The sequence below is a fragment of the Polypterus senegalus genome, chromosome 6 (assembly GCF_016835505.1).
Source record: "Polypterus senegalus isolate Bchr_013 chromosome 6, ASM1683550v1, whole genome shotgun sequence".
NCBI classification, from domain to species: domain Eukaryota; kingdom Metazoa; phylum Chordata; class Cladistia; order Polypteriformes; family Polypteridae; genus Polypterus; species Polypterus senegalus.
In genome coordinates, this window is record NC_053159.1 from 62,110,325 (window position 1) to 62,125,719 (window position 15,395).

At 37.5% G+C, this 15,395-nt stretch overlaps 1 protein-coding gene across 8 annotated transcripts in view; it reads left to right on the plus strand.

Annotated features, from left to right (window-relative positions):
• The window catches only part of prdm16 (PR domain containing 16), a 427,363-nt gene that overhangs the window by 403,281 nt on the left and 8,687 nt on the right, over nucleotides 1-15,395 (plus strand). For 7 of the 8 annotated variants that reach the window (XM_039756090.1, XM_039756088.1, XM_039756089.1 and 4 more), the window contains 4 exons: nucleotides 7,150-7,319; nucleotides 7,414-7,585; nucleotides 13,831-14,055; nucleotides 15,046-15,220. In XM_039756090.1, coding sequence (XP_039612024.1) covers nucleotides 7,150-7,319; nucleotides 7,414-7,585; nucleotides 13,831-14,055; nucleotides 15,046-15,220 — 742 coding nt within the window. The remainder of the gene's footprint in view (nucleotides 1-7,149; nucleotides 7,320-7,413; nucleotides 7,586-13,830; nucleotides 14,056-15,045; nucleotides 15,221-15,395) is intronic. The other variant, XM_039756093.1, reaches the window with a different exon arrangement.

Below are 15,395 nucleotides of genomic sequence, written 5' to 3' on the forward strand. Positions count from 1 at the left end.
CAAACAAATTGAACAAACTTGTTTTGATTTAACTGTGGGTCTACACAGGCATGTCAAACTCACTACCATTGGTAGGCCGCTCCGACTGCCATACGTATGTTAGCGGGCCACACTTTAACAAATACTATTATACTATTATACAAAGTTACTGTAGCTTTCTTTCCAATACTGAAAACTTTAAAAAATGTAACACTTAAAGTTTAAAGAAAAGCAATTTAATTCCATACAATCGCCGTACAACAGCGTACAATTAGAGTCTTAGCCTCTTAGCTAGGTCATTATATAGGAGTCATACATTCTGAGATCTATTTCTTTTGTCCCGACTCTTGGCATCTCTTGTTAGTAACCAGTTTTTCAATACCAGGCTCGAAATCTTGTGCAGCTGCAACTTTTATGAGGGATGAAAGGTGCTCGACAGTAAGTCTTGAGCGATGTGGGGTTTTGGTAGCTTTTATTCACGAAAAAAAATTGCTCACAAAGGTAAGTGCTTCCGAACATAGACAGTACTTTTGATGCCAATTTACAGATTTGCACATACGAGGGTAGCAGGTAAGCATACAAGCCTGGCACACCATCTTCATTGTATTTTGCCTTCAGAATCGAATCTGACTGCAGTTCAGTCAATTCCATTTGGATATTCTCAGGCACATTCTCAACATTGTAAGAGTATGGTGACGTAAACAGGGCAAGGTCCTGTTCATGTGAACTGAAATCATGAAAACGCTCACTGAATTCATTGCTCAATAATTCAAGTTGGAAAACAAATCCTCCAAAAATCAAATTTTACTTTACTAAGTTTACTTCTAATTTTATATTGTAAAATAAGCCGATATGCAAAAAGTCCTCTGGCCTACACTAATTTTACAAACTCACAAACATTTGTTAATAAACAACTCACTAACTTCTCGCGTCCGCTTCAGATCTTCAGCTGTAGTCTGCACTAACTGTTCGTTACAATACTAGCACACAATTACATAAAAGTAGAGAAACGTGAAAATATCCATCCATCCTCTTCTGCTTATCCGAGATCGGGTCGCAGGGGCAGCAGCTTGAGCAGAGATGCCCAGACTTCCCTCTCCCCGGCCACTTCTACTAGCTCTTCCGGGGAAATCCTGAGGTGTTCCCAGGCCAGCTGAGATCCCTTCAGCGTGTCCTGGGTCTTCCCCGGGGCCTCCTCCCGGTTAGACATGCCTGGAACACCTCACCAGGGAGGCATCCAGGAGGCATCCTGATCAGATGCCCGAGCCACCTCATCTGACTCCTCTCGATGCGGAGGAGCAGTGGCTTTACTCTGAGTTCCTCCTGGATGACTGAGCTTCTCACCCTATCTTTAAAGGAAAGCCCAGACACAATGCGGAGGAAACTCATTTCAGCCGCTTGTATTTGCGATCTCGTTCTTTCGGTCACTACCCACAGTTCATGACCATAGGTGAGGGTAGGAATGTAGATCGACCGGTAAATTGAGAGCTTTGGCTTACGGCTCAGCTACTTTTTCACCACAACAGACTGATGCAGAGCCCGCATCACTGCGGGCACCGCACTGATCCGCCTGTCGATCTCCCAATCCATTACGTGAAAATATGCGAGCTATTACTACTCGTGATGGTCAGTTCTGCCCAGTGGCCAGTCTCAGCAGCCCAGTCAGTAGTGTAGCCTGCCAGGCTGCTGCAGCCTAGCACTTCAGTTGCAACGTCGCGGATCATTAACAAGGCTCGTTGGGAGCTGGTGGCAGTGTCATGCCTAGGGTATCAGCCGCAGCTGCATCTATACTAGCAGATGACGTTTCTGGTACCGTAATGCCATGGGAAAACGCTCTTTTGTCAGAAGGCGGAAGTAAGAGAAGTCAATAAGTAACGCTGAAGATGCAGAATGATTCAATCACAAACGATAGTAATCATTTTGTACAAGTTTATTGCTAACGCGGATCTGTCATGCGGGCCACACAGATTTCTGTTGCGGGCCACATGTGGCCTACGGGCCGTGTGTTTGACATGCCTGGTATAGCAAGTTAAATTACTAAGAACACTTGACGCAAGGTTTTGTGATAATATGGAGATTAGCATCTCAGTAGCTGACATAAATGCATTTGATAGAAGGTGATTATGCATAAATGACTTTCTGTACTATAGAGAAAATGTGTCCAATAACTTTGTGTAAACTTGTGTAAATGTATCCAGTAACTTTCAAAACTGTGATACATCCCGTTATAGTCTAATTTTTTTAACTGGTACATTGTTGGTAATGACTAAACATTGATCTTTGTTAAGTTGGTGAGAATTTTGTCAAGTTTTGTTTTGGTCAAAATGCATAATATGAACATTATTTTGGTACCAGATAAAGAAAATAGAAAAACAATCTAATTTTCCACAAATTTTAAACATCACTTTATTATGATTGCAAAGGTTGAAATCACCCATAATAAATAATATATTCCAGGAGTAGATTCTCTTTCTTGTTGAGTAGGGATGCTCCGATCATGTTTTTTAATGCCAACACCGATCACCATTTTCATGTTACTTGATCGGCCAATTCCAATACTGATTCAGACGTTTAATTTTTTTTCCTTTATACCTTTAAAAAACTTTTTACACTAATCTGCATAACCAGACAATATTTTAATTTATTTTATAATTAAACTCTAGGCCACAACTGTTCATTTTTCCTTAACAAAATGAAAATTCTGTAGGTTTATTGTTGAGTGATCATAAAATACTAAAATAAATAAAAATTCCTTAAAACACATTCTTTCTCTAATAAAATATGCATGAAAATACTTATCTATAATACATATGGCATAAAATAAAATAATTTACAAGCTGGCATATTATTTAATTTTTCTTTCTGTATTGTACCTACAAGGCTTAATTTATAAAAGTAATTTTCACCATTTCTCTTGGAAAAAAAAAAATACAAACACAATCAATTAATTGATATTAGCATACACTGTCAGAGTTATCTAATGATAGTAAAAAATGTTGTATGTGATTACTAGGCACACCTGAAACTATTTGTTCAATTTGTGCACGTATTGAATGTTGTAAACGAAAATGAGTGTGTTTGTTTTGTAGAAAGAAGAATATGTTTTTGGTTTGAAATGTTATGACAACATTACACCTAAAATTGCCTTCATACTGCCTTTATTCTCAAACCCCGTTAATCCAATGCCTATCCAGACAGCATTAGACACAAGCATGCTAGTCCATGGCAGGGTTCTTTTTTTTAAATACTATAGCTGCTATAAATGTATAGCTAAAATATGAATTTTCAAATAGACATAAATCCATCCATTCACTTATCAGATGCAAAGAAATAACATGTCCAAGAGGCACTGTCCATCCATTGCATGCAACATTTGCAATGTGCTAACAATGGGGCACCACACATCTCAACATTTTTGGGATGTAAAAGAAAATACAGCTGACATTTTCCATTTATAGTTATTTTTAAAAAATATATTTATTTTTCTTTTGTGGACCCTGGCTCCTTTTTTTTTTTTGTTTTGAACCGTTGACTAGCTGAGTAAGGAGAGTTTAAAACCCAGAAGAATCAATGAACAAAACTGGAACAAAATGTTTGGTTCTCTCAATATAGTTTGTTTTTTTTGTTACTTACCCAGAATTCTGATTTGAACTTCTTTTGAAAGGTAATTAATTATGCTTTTTATTTAATATTATAAACAGAAATCTTCACAATAAGATTTAACCTTCACTGCTTCTAATAAGAACCAATGATCTCCCCTATTCAATGTTGTCATTTCTTAATTAATTTAATACATCATCTTTCTGAAAAAAAGTGAAATTATGTCGTTATTTACATATCTATTTAGGAACTTTTTTCTATTAAGGGCCAATCATCATTTTGCACTATGCCTCACTTTTCTGTATATACTGTATCTAATACTAGAAGAAAATATTTCAAAAATAATTACTTATTACTTTATTATGTAAAACTGTACTAGTTAGTTTCACACACATTTTGAACGTGTTGTCAGAAAAATAACAACACTGAGAACACTTAGCAATCCGTTACAGTTAAATAACTTATTTCATGAACCTAAGACTTTGGTTGGAAAGAATATGGTGCCCATTCCTGAGCTTTTATCTAGAGTTCCCGAGTTATCTGGTCATCTATTAGCTTATGAACTGAAATCTGCAGCCTTCCAGATCTGAGTATGGTACTTAAGATATAAAGTACTGTATACTCGTTTTTCCTTCAGTCAATTCCATTCAGAACCAAAATATTTCCAAGTCTACTCACATATTAAGTTAAAGTCCAGTTTTTTTTTTTTTTTTTTTTTTTGCAATGTAAGTCATTAATTATTATATAAAATAAGTTCTGTATGAGTACAACGTGACAACAAACGTCTCCAAAAAATATAATCAGCATTTTCTGAATCCGTGTGCTTGAAAGCTTGGGCCGTCTGATCATATACTACAGTACCAACACTTCACCACTAGGTGGTGCAAATGCATTTTGTGTGCTAAAGCAACATGCAGATTAACGTTTTCTATGAAGTTCAAATTTATTGTGAAGTATATACACAGTTAAAAGATATGCATTCCACAGAGTAGTAACAGTTACAATAATAGCAACAGTTAATAAATACAGCATACAAGTGTAACACTACATAAAATACATCAGACGCTTTCTGTGTGTGTGTATGTGTGTGTATATATGTATACATTATACAGTATAGATACAATTATATACTAATATATACAGTATAATACATATAGTAAGTAATTGAGAGAGAGAAACGGTTGAGTATCATTATGAGATTAGAGTTAAAAACTAGGATGCCAGTGCTAATAGCCCCATACTATTGGTCAAAATGGAAAAGGAAGGAACGTGACTGTACTGGGTGGCTGAGGTCTTTAATAATATTGTCTGCACTCTTAACCAAGCATGAAATGCATTTTCTGGAACCACTTGTTTGAGTTACAGGGTGACGAGTAAATGGAGCCTATCTGGGCAGCAGCAGCTATAAGGAAGCAAAGTCCTTTTCAGAAATTCACAATAAATCTCTTTTGTGCTGACAGTCGTCAGCCTAACAACTTGTTGGGTCTCTGAAGTTCCATGTGAATGCAATTAGGGTATTAGTGTAATGTGCCACCTCTACTTATTACTTCAACCCCATGTATATTGTACCATGCAACCCAGTAAATTTTTTGTGGTGTGCCTCAGATTTATTGAACAGAAAACTATATATAATTGGACATATTAAATACACATTTTAACAGCTTGTCAGATCAGTCTCAAAGTTCCAAGCAAAGAACAGTAAATAGTAAATACAGCAAGGCAGGGACTTTCTTGGATTAATATAATTTAGGATTTTTCTCCTTAAGTGTTCACAATGTTCTACCAACCACACCAAGCAAACATGATATGCAGCAAAGCTATGTTCCTGCAGCCCCAACTCCACTGGACTGGCTCATGCAGAATGACTCCCATCTCCCCACACCTCTATTCATGACTGATTTTATTGATTTTATTAAAATCAAGTAGCATTCCATAAAGATAACTCAAGTTTTACAAAAAAAGGTTTGAAAAAAATCAATCCCCTGAGAAAGAGAGCTTGGCCAGCAGAATAAAACTTAAAGCTAGTAAAAATAAGTAAATCGATAAATTAATAAATGAATAAAGATAAATGGAGCAAAAGAGGGGAACCTCCTTCCTCAATTTAAATGCTTATTCTAAAATGGTATTGATTAGATCCTTCCAGGTTTTGAAAAGGTTTTGTACAGATCCTCTAAGTGCGAATTTGATTTTTTCCAGTTTCAAATAGTATAGCATCAGTTACCCACTGACTTAGAATAGGAGATTGTTCCAGTTGAGGAAGAGAGTTCTGTAGTGCCCAGAGCAAAACACCTTTATGGCCTACCTTCAAAAAGTCCAGAGTTACAAGCTAGGAGACCATAACCAGAGAATATCCCCTGTAGCACCAACATGATTTTTCAAGCAGCATTTCCATTTAAGAACTGTCCCAAGGTCTATGGGTTGTGGACTGGACTCCTCAGCCATCTAAATTCCCACATGCATTATAACTACTGAGAAAGGAAATGTCTGAAATAGAGACATACGTATAGAAGCTTTCTAGATAAAAATATTAATCTTTACTGGAAAAAATGTGTTTAGAAAATAATAATAAATAATTATTATTATTTAAATTTATATAGCACTTTTCTTACTACTGAAAGTGCGCTCAATGCATGGAGGACCTGAGAAGCAAACCCACAAGCTCCTTACTGCAAAGCAGCAACGCTACCACTGCGCCACCTAGATGACTCTTTGCTTTGTTTTGTAGCTTTTATTTCACTCTTTCTGTCTGATAGTTTTTAGTGGTTAGCACTGCTGCCTTACATTTACAACACCAGAATCATCTGCCTGGACTTTGCACATTCTCCCCATGTACAAAAGGGGATTTTCTCTTGGGGTACTTCAGATTTCCTTACACATTCCAATAGTTTACAGGGTAGGTTACTACACATTTCTAAACTGGCAAAGTATGGGTGAGCTTGCCTTGGTTGCATGTAGCCCATCTCCCCCAAATCCATTAAATTGGGTTTAGCATGTTTGACATTACTCAAGTATATGCGATAGGGTGTTATGAAATATTGATTTTTGCTTTCTGTATAATGACAGATATATATGCTGAACCTTATCACCCTTATTCTCTACCTTTTCTTAGTACATGGGCAGAGCAAGATCATAAGGCAGCTCTTGAACTGAACAAGTAATAAATTATACAATGCTATTTGCTAGCCATTTGGTAAAGACATTTACCGTCAAATATTGGTATAGGATATGCATTTAAAAAGCATCAAGTTTGCTGAATTCTGTTAAATGCGTAAAAAGAGCTTGCAAAAGTTAAATCTGTATCTCTGCTCTATTAAATGCTGAAATTAAATTAACAATATAAAGTGCTAACACAAAAAGAACAAGAAAACCCTTAAATTTGGTATAACGTTTAATACATGCAATAGTAGTTGCCTTTTTCATCTAGGACTGATAAAATAAACTCGTAAGAGGTTTTGCAGGCCAGTGACAACTGCAACAGAGGCATGTTGTACAGAAGCAATACCTCCCTCCTCATTCTAGTTGCCTGACAAGGATCAAAATGCCTTATTTTCCTTTTGTTTCTTTTTTCAGATGTAAATACTGCGACAGATCATTTAGCATCTCTTCAAATTTACAGAGACATGTGCGTAACATCCACAACAAAGAGAAGCCTTTCAAATGTCATCTGTGCAATCGTTGCTTTGGCCAGCAGACTAACCTCGATCGACACTTAAAAAAGCACGAGCATGAGAACATTCCAGGTAGGACCACACCTTATTGAAATCCATGCATTTTCTGTATTTTGCATGTCTGCTGTTTTCAAAAAAATCTATTTTGGTTTTTTTTTCTATGTAGTGAGTCAACATTCTGGGATTCTTTCTAATCTGGGAACAAGCATTTCATCGCCTAACTCGGAACCAGAAAATCACGCACTTTTAGATGAAAAAGAAGACTCTTATTTTTCAGAAATTCGTAACTTTATTGCCAACAGCGAACTTAACCAGACAACAAGTTCTACAGTGGAGAGGTATGTTTACAGTCTGATGTGTTTAGTATTAGTGCAGTTGATTGTTTGCAAAAGGCCTAGTGTAGTGCAAAAAACTATTTACTTTATGTCAGATATTATCCCAAGAGCACTTACACATTTTTACATTTAAATATTAACTGTTGCCTTATATAACCAGTGCTCTGGGTTTAAATATTGCACCCATTATTTTTTGTTGTGAAGTTTGCATGATATCCCCATGTTTGCTTGGGTTTTTTACAAGTGCTCCATCTAAATCCTCCCCTTCCCCAAACACCCAGAATACGCATGTTACATGAATTGGTAATTCTAAGTTGACTCTGTGTGTGAATACGTGCATGAGCGGGCTTTGTGATGAACTAGCACCCTAATCAAGTGTTGGTTCCTACTTTGCACCTAATGTGTAGCCCCTGACGATCTTGAATTTGATGAGGTGGGTTTGAGAGGTGTTACATTGTTATTTTATGCACTCAGGAGCATTCTTCAAAGTTTATTAGGTTTTGCATTACTATTTTTACAAGAAAAAAGCAAAAAGTAAAGGCAATTTGAAAATTATGTAGTAACAACAATGGATAGAAACTGACACAATACAACATATTCATGATGGCTTGTGGGTAGTTTGAAAACACACAGCACAGTTCTCTGCCGTTGGTCTTGTTGAAGCCAATGTTAAATGAAAATGTGAAATTGCATCATTGTTGAACAATGCACCATAGTGAGATCTCTATGGGTAGAGGGACTGAAACCTGCTGAAATTCACCAAAGGATGTTGGCGCAATACGGAAGTGAAAACAGCATCACTCAGTGAAACGTTTATAAATGTGTTGATAGGTTTACAGAGGGAAGAAGAAGTGTAACCGATGAAGCTTGATCTAGTAGAACATCAATATTGCGCACACAAGCCCACATCAAGATGGCAAATACCAATATCAGAAAAGACCAACGGATTACATTGTCTACTGTTGCTTCACATGCCATAGTGAATGATGAATTTGGGTTCCATAAATTTTGCACAAGATGGGTACCCAAAACAGCTTGCTGATCTGCTATTGTGAATTTGTTGTACTCTGTCAGCTTCTATCTGCTGTAGTTATTGCATAATTTTCAAATTGCATTTTGATTTACACTCCTATTATTTTTTTCTGCTACTTGCTGGGGAAGGTGTTGTATAAAGTAAAGATTGATTGATGGTGTAATATTGTATGCTAATTGTGAGCACTATACAGTACTTGTAACCATGTGACTTTTAGTTTGGCCTCAATGCCACAGCTTTTTATGCCAGAAAACAATATAAATCCCACTTCAAAAGCCATAGTCTTTATTAAATCAACCCATTTTTGTCTCTGCCTCACTCAGTGGAAAGTACTAATAAAAATGTCTCCTTACTCTGTAAAATCTATCAGCTTGACATTAGGGTGTGGCCATCACAATTTTAAGATTTCAGTTGCTCTTTACTGCTTTCATTTGAGTGATATGACATCTGTTAATGTAGAATAAGAATTATGACCATGTGAGACATTAAAGGCATGAAATCCCAATATAGCCAATGACAATGTAAATCTTGAAATAGGATTCTTTACTTCAGTAACAAGTGTTAGAAAAGGAGGGGTACTTTAATGACCGAAAAGAATCAAATGTAGGTGGTGAAGCCTGGTGGAAGAGCAAAGCAATTTTGGAAGCAAACGATTTGAGTAATAAGCACAATACAGCTTTTGGTCCACTACTGAGCTCCTTCACCAACTGTTGTCAAATCAAATGTCAAGTCAAATGTCACTTTACAGAAATCTCAATCCACATAGAGAATTGCCCTGCAATAAATATCTTCTTGAATGCTCCTACAGGCAGTTGTGACAATGTTCGGTCTGGTTTTAGGGGAGGACAACCTCTTCAGTTTCTACATGAATCCCACAAGGCAGTCTGGTCATCTTATCCTGGCTCATGACAGATATATTAGACTGCAAACAACTTGTATTAGCAGTGACGATTTTCCATGAAAGGGCAGCACGGTGGCGCAGTGGTAGCGCTGCTGCCTCGCAGTTAGGAGACCCGGGTTCACCACCCGGGTCCTCCCTGCGTGGAGTTTGGGTGTTCTCCCCGTGTCTGCGTGGGTTTCATCCGGGCGCTCCGGTTTCCTCCCACAGTCCAAACACATGCAGGTTAGGCCCTAGTGTGTGCTTGGTGTGTGGGTGTGTTTGTGTCCTGTGGTGGGTTGGCACCCTGCCCAGGATTGGTTCCTGCCTTGTGCCCTGTGTTGGCTGGGATTGGCTCCAACAGACCCCCGTGACCCTGTGTTCGGATTCAGTGGGTTGGAAAATGGATGGATGGATTTTCCATGAAACCGCAGCAGATTTAGAATTTGAAGCATGTTTAATTTACTTTGTGTCTAACTTCATCCTTTTGCTAGATTCACCATTAGATTAGTAATATAATTTTATATTTAACTCATAGCAAATTAAAACTAAACCTATTTTAACAGAGATGCCATGTAAAAGTGGAAAATGTTTTAGTGAAAGATTAATAAATTAATGCAGTTACAATAGCAACAATTAAAATAAGATCATTTTAGGGGAAGATGGATATAAAGGGGGGAAAAGCCTTTTTTCCTTAATGTGTACAGAAAATGTCTGAAAGGAAGGGTCACAAGGCAGCAAATTTACTAAACCACAGGGCTATAGAAGTCATGAGGTATTAACCAGGCAAACAGTCAATAAACCAATACACCAAGCAATAATTCAAATTCAGCAAAAGACAAAATAAGGATTTGCTATGAATCTTTTCTTTGAAAATGCTAAGAGCAGTTACCAAGTAATATGAGAGTTGATCTCATATAAAAAGTCAGATAGAACAGATTCACAAAATTACAGTGCTGATGACATAAGTGACAAAATCAGACACAAATCCCCCAATCTGGACATAAAAAAGCACAACAAAATTACATAAACTTTCACATGAAGTACCTTACATTTGGACCCTTACTGCATAACAGACAACAAAACTAAGTTTGTACAATTCAAAAGACAAGCGTCTGACCACAAATCTCCAACATCTCATTTGCCATTTGTCATAGACTGGAGTAATATCTTTTAACCTCTAATGAAGTAGAGCAGTTGGATAGTGATCTAGAATCTTTCTTGTCTAGAAGGAAAATTAAGAAATGGGAAGGTTGGCTTGGCATGCAAGCATGAACAAGGCTTTATTGTTTGTAATGCAGATAGTCAAGAGTCAGAAAACAATAAACAAAAAGTGTGCTTTAAATGTTTATTCAGTTTTTCCTGTTTTGCTACATAATAATTGAACAAGTCCAGCTACCCCAAACTTCACCCTTTGTAGCCCATATAACGAGTACTTGCCAATATTTATGTCAGGCTGATTGTGAGAGAGTATATAACTTCTTATGGCAATTTAATATGAATAGCCAAGAATCCTGACTGATGAGGATATGTGGGATGTGGATGTCTGTGTGTGTATACAGTATACACACAGAAAAACATAAAGGCAGATACTAGGGTTGTCTCTTCAATATTACTGAAATTACGTAACTCAGAAAATCATTTAGAGGGGTTCTTTTCAGAAATTATTCACTGTAGCACTTAATTTTTAAGGTCACTGCTAACAACTGCTACTTTATTTTACTTTAGTTTTATGGATAGCTACTCGCATACTTATTTAAAACTTTGTGGTTGTTTCAAACTGACAGAAAAAAGAAATGGCACTGGCATTTCCCATTAAAGATAGGCAGATGTGTCTGGAACATACAGAAATAGACTATGCTGACACTGAATGAGGATGGCAGGATTGCTTCAGGGAAGTGGGGCTTGGGTATTATCTGAAAGATAAATTGATCTAACCCTAGCTAACACAAACACCCATCTGGCATGTTTAGACTAGATGACAAATGCCAGAGTCTTTTAAACCTACATTTTAGAGAGAAAAAATAATTTTAACTGTGTGACATTTAATCTGGATCTGAACTGTGACTAAGAAACTAAGAAACTGTTTGTGATATTTAGTTTCTCCTCATTGAAGTCAGATGTGCTGAAAATGTCTCTGTAGGTCTACTTTTTAATATAGTTTGACTTATAAGGAATACATGTTAGAGAGAATGAGACTGCTGACTGGAGGGATTGGTCTTAGGGATGGAATGATTTCTTCAAGACTATAGTTGTCATAAGCATTATTTTCTGAAAACAAATTTGTGTTTCAAATGTCTCTTTTCTACGTTTTACTATTTACTAGTGATGACTTTTCGAACAAGCTTTAGTTTATATAGTGTCTCTCCATAATGAACATTTGCAGGTATTATGTTTTATTTATATCCCTATAAGCTTGGAACATTATCAGATGAGATGGCTTGCTTGGAGTAATATTGTGAGTGAGTGATATGAGTTATACCTGGCATCTTGTGGATTACAGTCCAGCTCAGATTTGCCTTTCAAATTAAAAAAAAATATGACAATGTCACTAAAAATGCAGCCTATTTGCAGAGCTTAGAATGTAGTTAAGTTCCCAATTACGGTGTCTTCTCTGAAACATTTTCATGACTTCCCTATACTGACACTAGTATCTAAAACAAAAAATCTAAAGGTTTGCAGCTAAGATCATTTAGATTAAGTGATAAATTATGGATAGCTGAGGGCTGATACTGATCTTTTTTCAAGGATTGACTAGGTGACTGGGTCAGGGCATCTCCAAAAAAGCAGATGTAGTGTTCCTGGTATACAGTGGTTCATACCTACCCAACATGGTTCAAGGAAGGGCACAAGGTGAGCCGGCAGCAGGGTCATGGGCACCTAAGGCTCACTGATATATGTTTGGAGTGAAGGCTAGCCTGTCTGGTCCAGTCCCACAGAAGATCTACTGCAGCAACAGCTGCTGAAAACTGAATATTAGCCATGAGAGAAAGGTGTCAGAATGCACAGTGCATCACAGATTGCTGCATACAGTATGGGGCCATGTAACTGCAGACCAGTCACAGTGCTCATGCTTAATCCTGTCCACTGCTAAAAGCACCTATAATGGGCATGTAAGCATCAGTACTGGACCCTGGGGCAATGGAAGAAAATTGCCTGGTGTAATGAGTCAAATTTTCTTTTAGATTAAAACCTGGGGATAAATTGCCAGTAAGATGCACTATGGGAAGAAGGCAACCTGGCAGAAGCAGTGTGATACTCTGGACAGTGTTTTACTGGGATATCTTGGGTCCTGCCATTCCTGTGGATGTTAGTTTGACATGTACCACCTACCTAAAAATTGTTTTAGGCCACATACATCCCTTCATGGCAATAGGATTCCTTGATGGCAGTGGCCTCTTTCAACAGGATAATGCATCCTGCCACACAGCAAAAAATTGTCAGGAATAGTTTGAGGAACATGACAGAGACTTCAAGGTTATTGACTTGGGCTCCAAATTCCCTAGATCTCAATCTGATTGAGCATCTGGAGAAAAAATAAGTCTGATCAATGGAGGCCACACCTCGATCTGCTGTTAATGTCTTGGTGCCAGATACCGCAGGACACCTGTTTTGGTGGCACAAAGCGGCACTACAATATAAGGCAGGTGATTTTAATTTTGTGGGTGGTCAGTGTATTTTAATAAGGTAACAGAAAAAAACATCTCAGTCTCGCTTCTTCATAGCTATGTATTTTTTGTTGGTCTCTGTTAATAGTAACATTGTTCTTACTCTGTCGTTACTGTGTCTAAGAACCTGACATAGAAGAACTTGAAACAAAAAAATATCTGTATGATTAGTGATTTATGAATCGTGGGTGAACTTATATTTGTGCTGTGCGCATCTACAGCACTGTAAATTGCTGTGAGCCTCCCTATTAAGTGGTACATTAAAAATAAATTGAATGAAATCAAAAACATTTATGCTAGTAAAATATTTATGGTGGACATTTGCATGCATGTGGATCATATCTTCCTACTTATGTATCAATCAAACCAATGAAATTTGTTGTCTGGTGATGCATACAGTACTACCTCAGTTTATGAATACATTAAGTATGACAAATTCCATTATGAAGTGTGTAAGGAAATACATTTTAAGTTATTTGTTTACCTTTGATAAACTTACTGTTTGACTTATGAGATTACTGAACCAAACACTACATTTGTTTGTCAGATCTTTAAATTAAAAAAAAGTGATAACATCATAATTCTTATATCATTGTACTCTCTTTTTAGCATAATTTATTCTCATTCCATTACTGACCGGTTTACTGAATATATAAATGTGTCTCAATAGGCCAGACATTCAGGAAGATAGTGAACCCCAGCGCCATGCACTGAATGACCCCAAATTAAGTGATGGGGTGCCAGATGAAGAAGATGAGGAAGAAGAGGATGAGGAAGATGAAGATGGCAGCCTGACAGAGAAATCCCAGGATGATGTTTCTCCAGAAACTGTACCCACAGCAAGCTATGATGAGGAACCCACTTCATTGACCATGAGCTACGAACACACAAGAAGGTGAGGAGATTTTTGCTCCCTGCGGGCTGATAACTGTTGCGCTTTGTGCTCTGCGTAATGACTGACCAGTGTAATAAAGTTGGAACCTGCTGTTAAACTGGGCTGGCGCTTGGTGAGTGATCTTCCCAGAATTGCTTCATATGTGTTAATGTTTACTGAGACCAGTGCTTTTTATGTTGCTGTTGCAATGAGGTTTGTAGTCTTACTTTCATGTGACCCACTCAGACACAGTGTTTTTGAAGTTTAATAACATGAAGATGACATCTGATTACCCTCAGCTGCATTTGTACTTAGCGAGCCACAATTTCAAACAGTGAATGTTCTGTTAAACTGACCAGCACTTTGACTGGCCAACCTTGTCTTGCCATTAGGAAACTCTACATATATGTGAAATAGAATTAATAGAACAGTTTACATATCCTTTGTGTTTTTTCATGTATGTTGGCACAAATACCATGAATATTCTCTGCAGGTGTGTAGCTCATTCTGATCCTTATCAAAGTTCTTGCCGTACAGTGCTCTGCCATGTTGTAGCACTCATTCTCTCAATTCACCACTCACATGAAGGCCTGGAATCATTTTATCATGTTACTGACTCCTTACCCACTAGCAAAAATTTAAAGTGAGCCATTGCACTGAACTTAAAAGTTAAATAACGAATGGAAGGATGCTATATATTTCAAACACAGTGGCAATGTGGAATATTGTCACTTCTCTTATTTGTTCTTTTGGAGAACTTTGGGTGTTCTGTACTACCCATCTAGCTAAACGTTCCACATTTGGTCCTTGAAGTCGAAGTGCTGGTCGCCATTTATCACAGTCATTCCCTCCATTTGTGTGTTATTCTGTCTTGTCCCATGCTGTGGTTTTTGCCAGTGCCACCTGCTTGCATGTGCATGTCCAGCTAGTGTCGGTGTGAAACCATGAAAATTGACAGAAGGTGAACACCGCCCCCAACCTCCCTACCCCCTTCCTAATTCGTTGGTACAGGTGTATTGATGAAGATGAAGCAGGCCTCTTAGAACTGGACCATATCCCAACCTTCGGGAAAGGGCTGGACCTCCGTAAAAGCACAGAGGACTCCTTCGACGTTAAAGATATGTTTAACTCTGCATTAGAATCGGAGGCATTAAAAGAGACCCTGTACAGGCAGGCCAAATCTCAGGTATGTGCATAAAGATTTTTTAAAGACTTCTGAGGAGAAGGCCACACAGGTTCCTCTGAGATTTAAATACAATTGACAGATTTTAAGTGCAATTGATAAGATACTGTAGAAGGTGCTGTTTGTACTTGTAGGGCTATTCTACAGATATTTACTTTAGAATACACAAACAATTTTG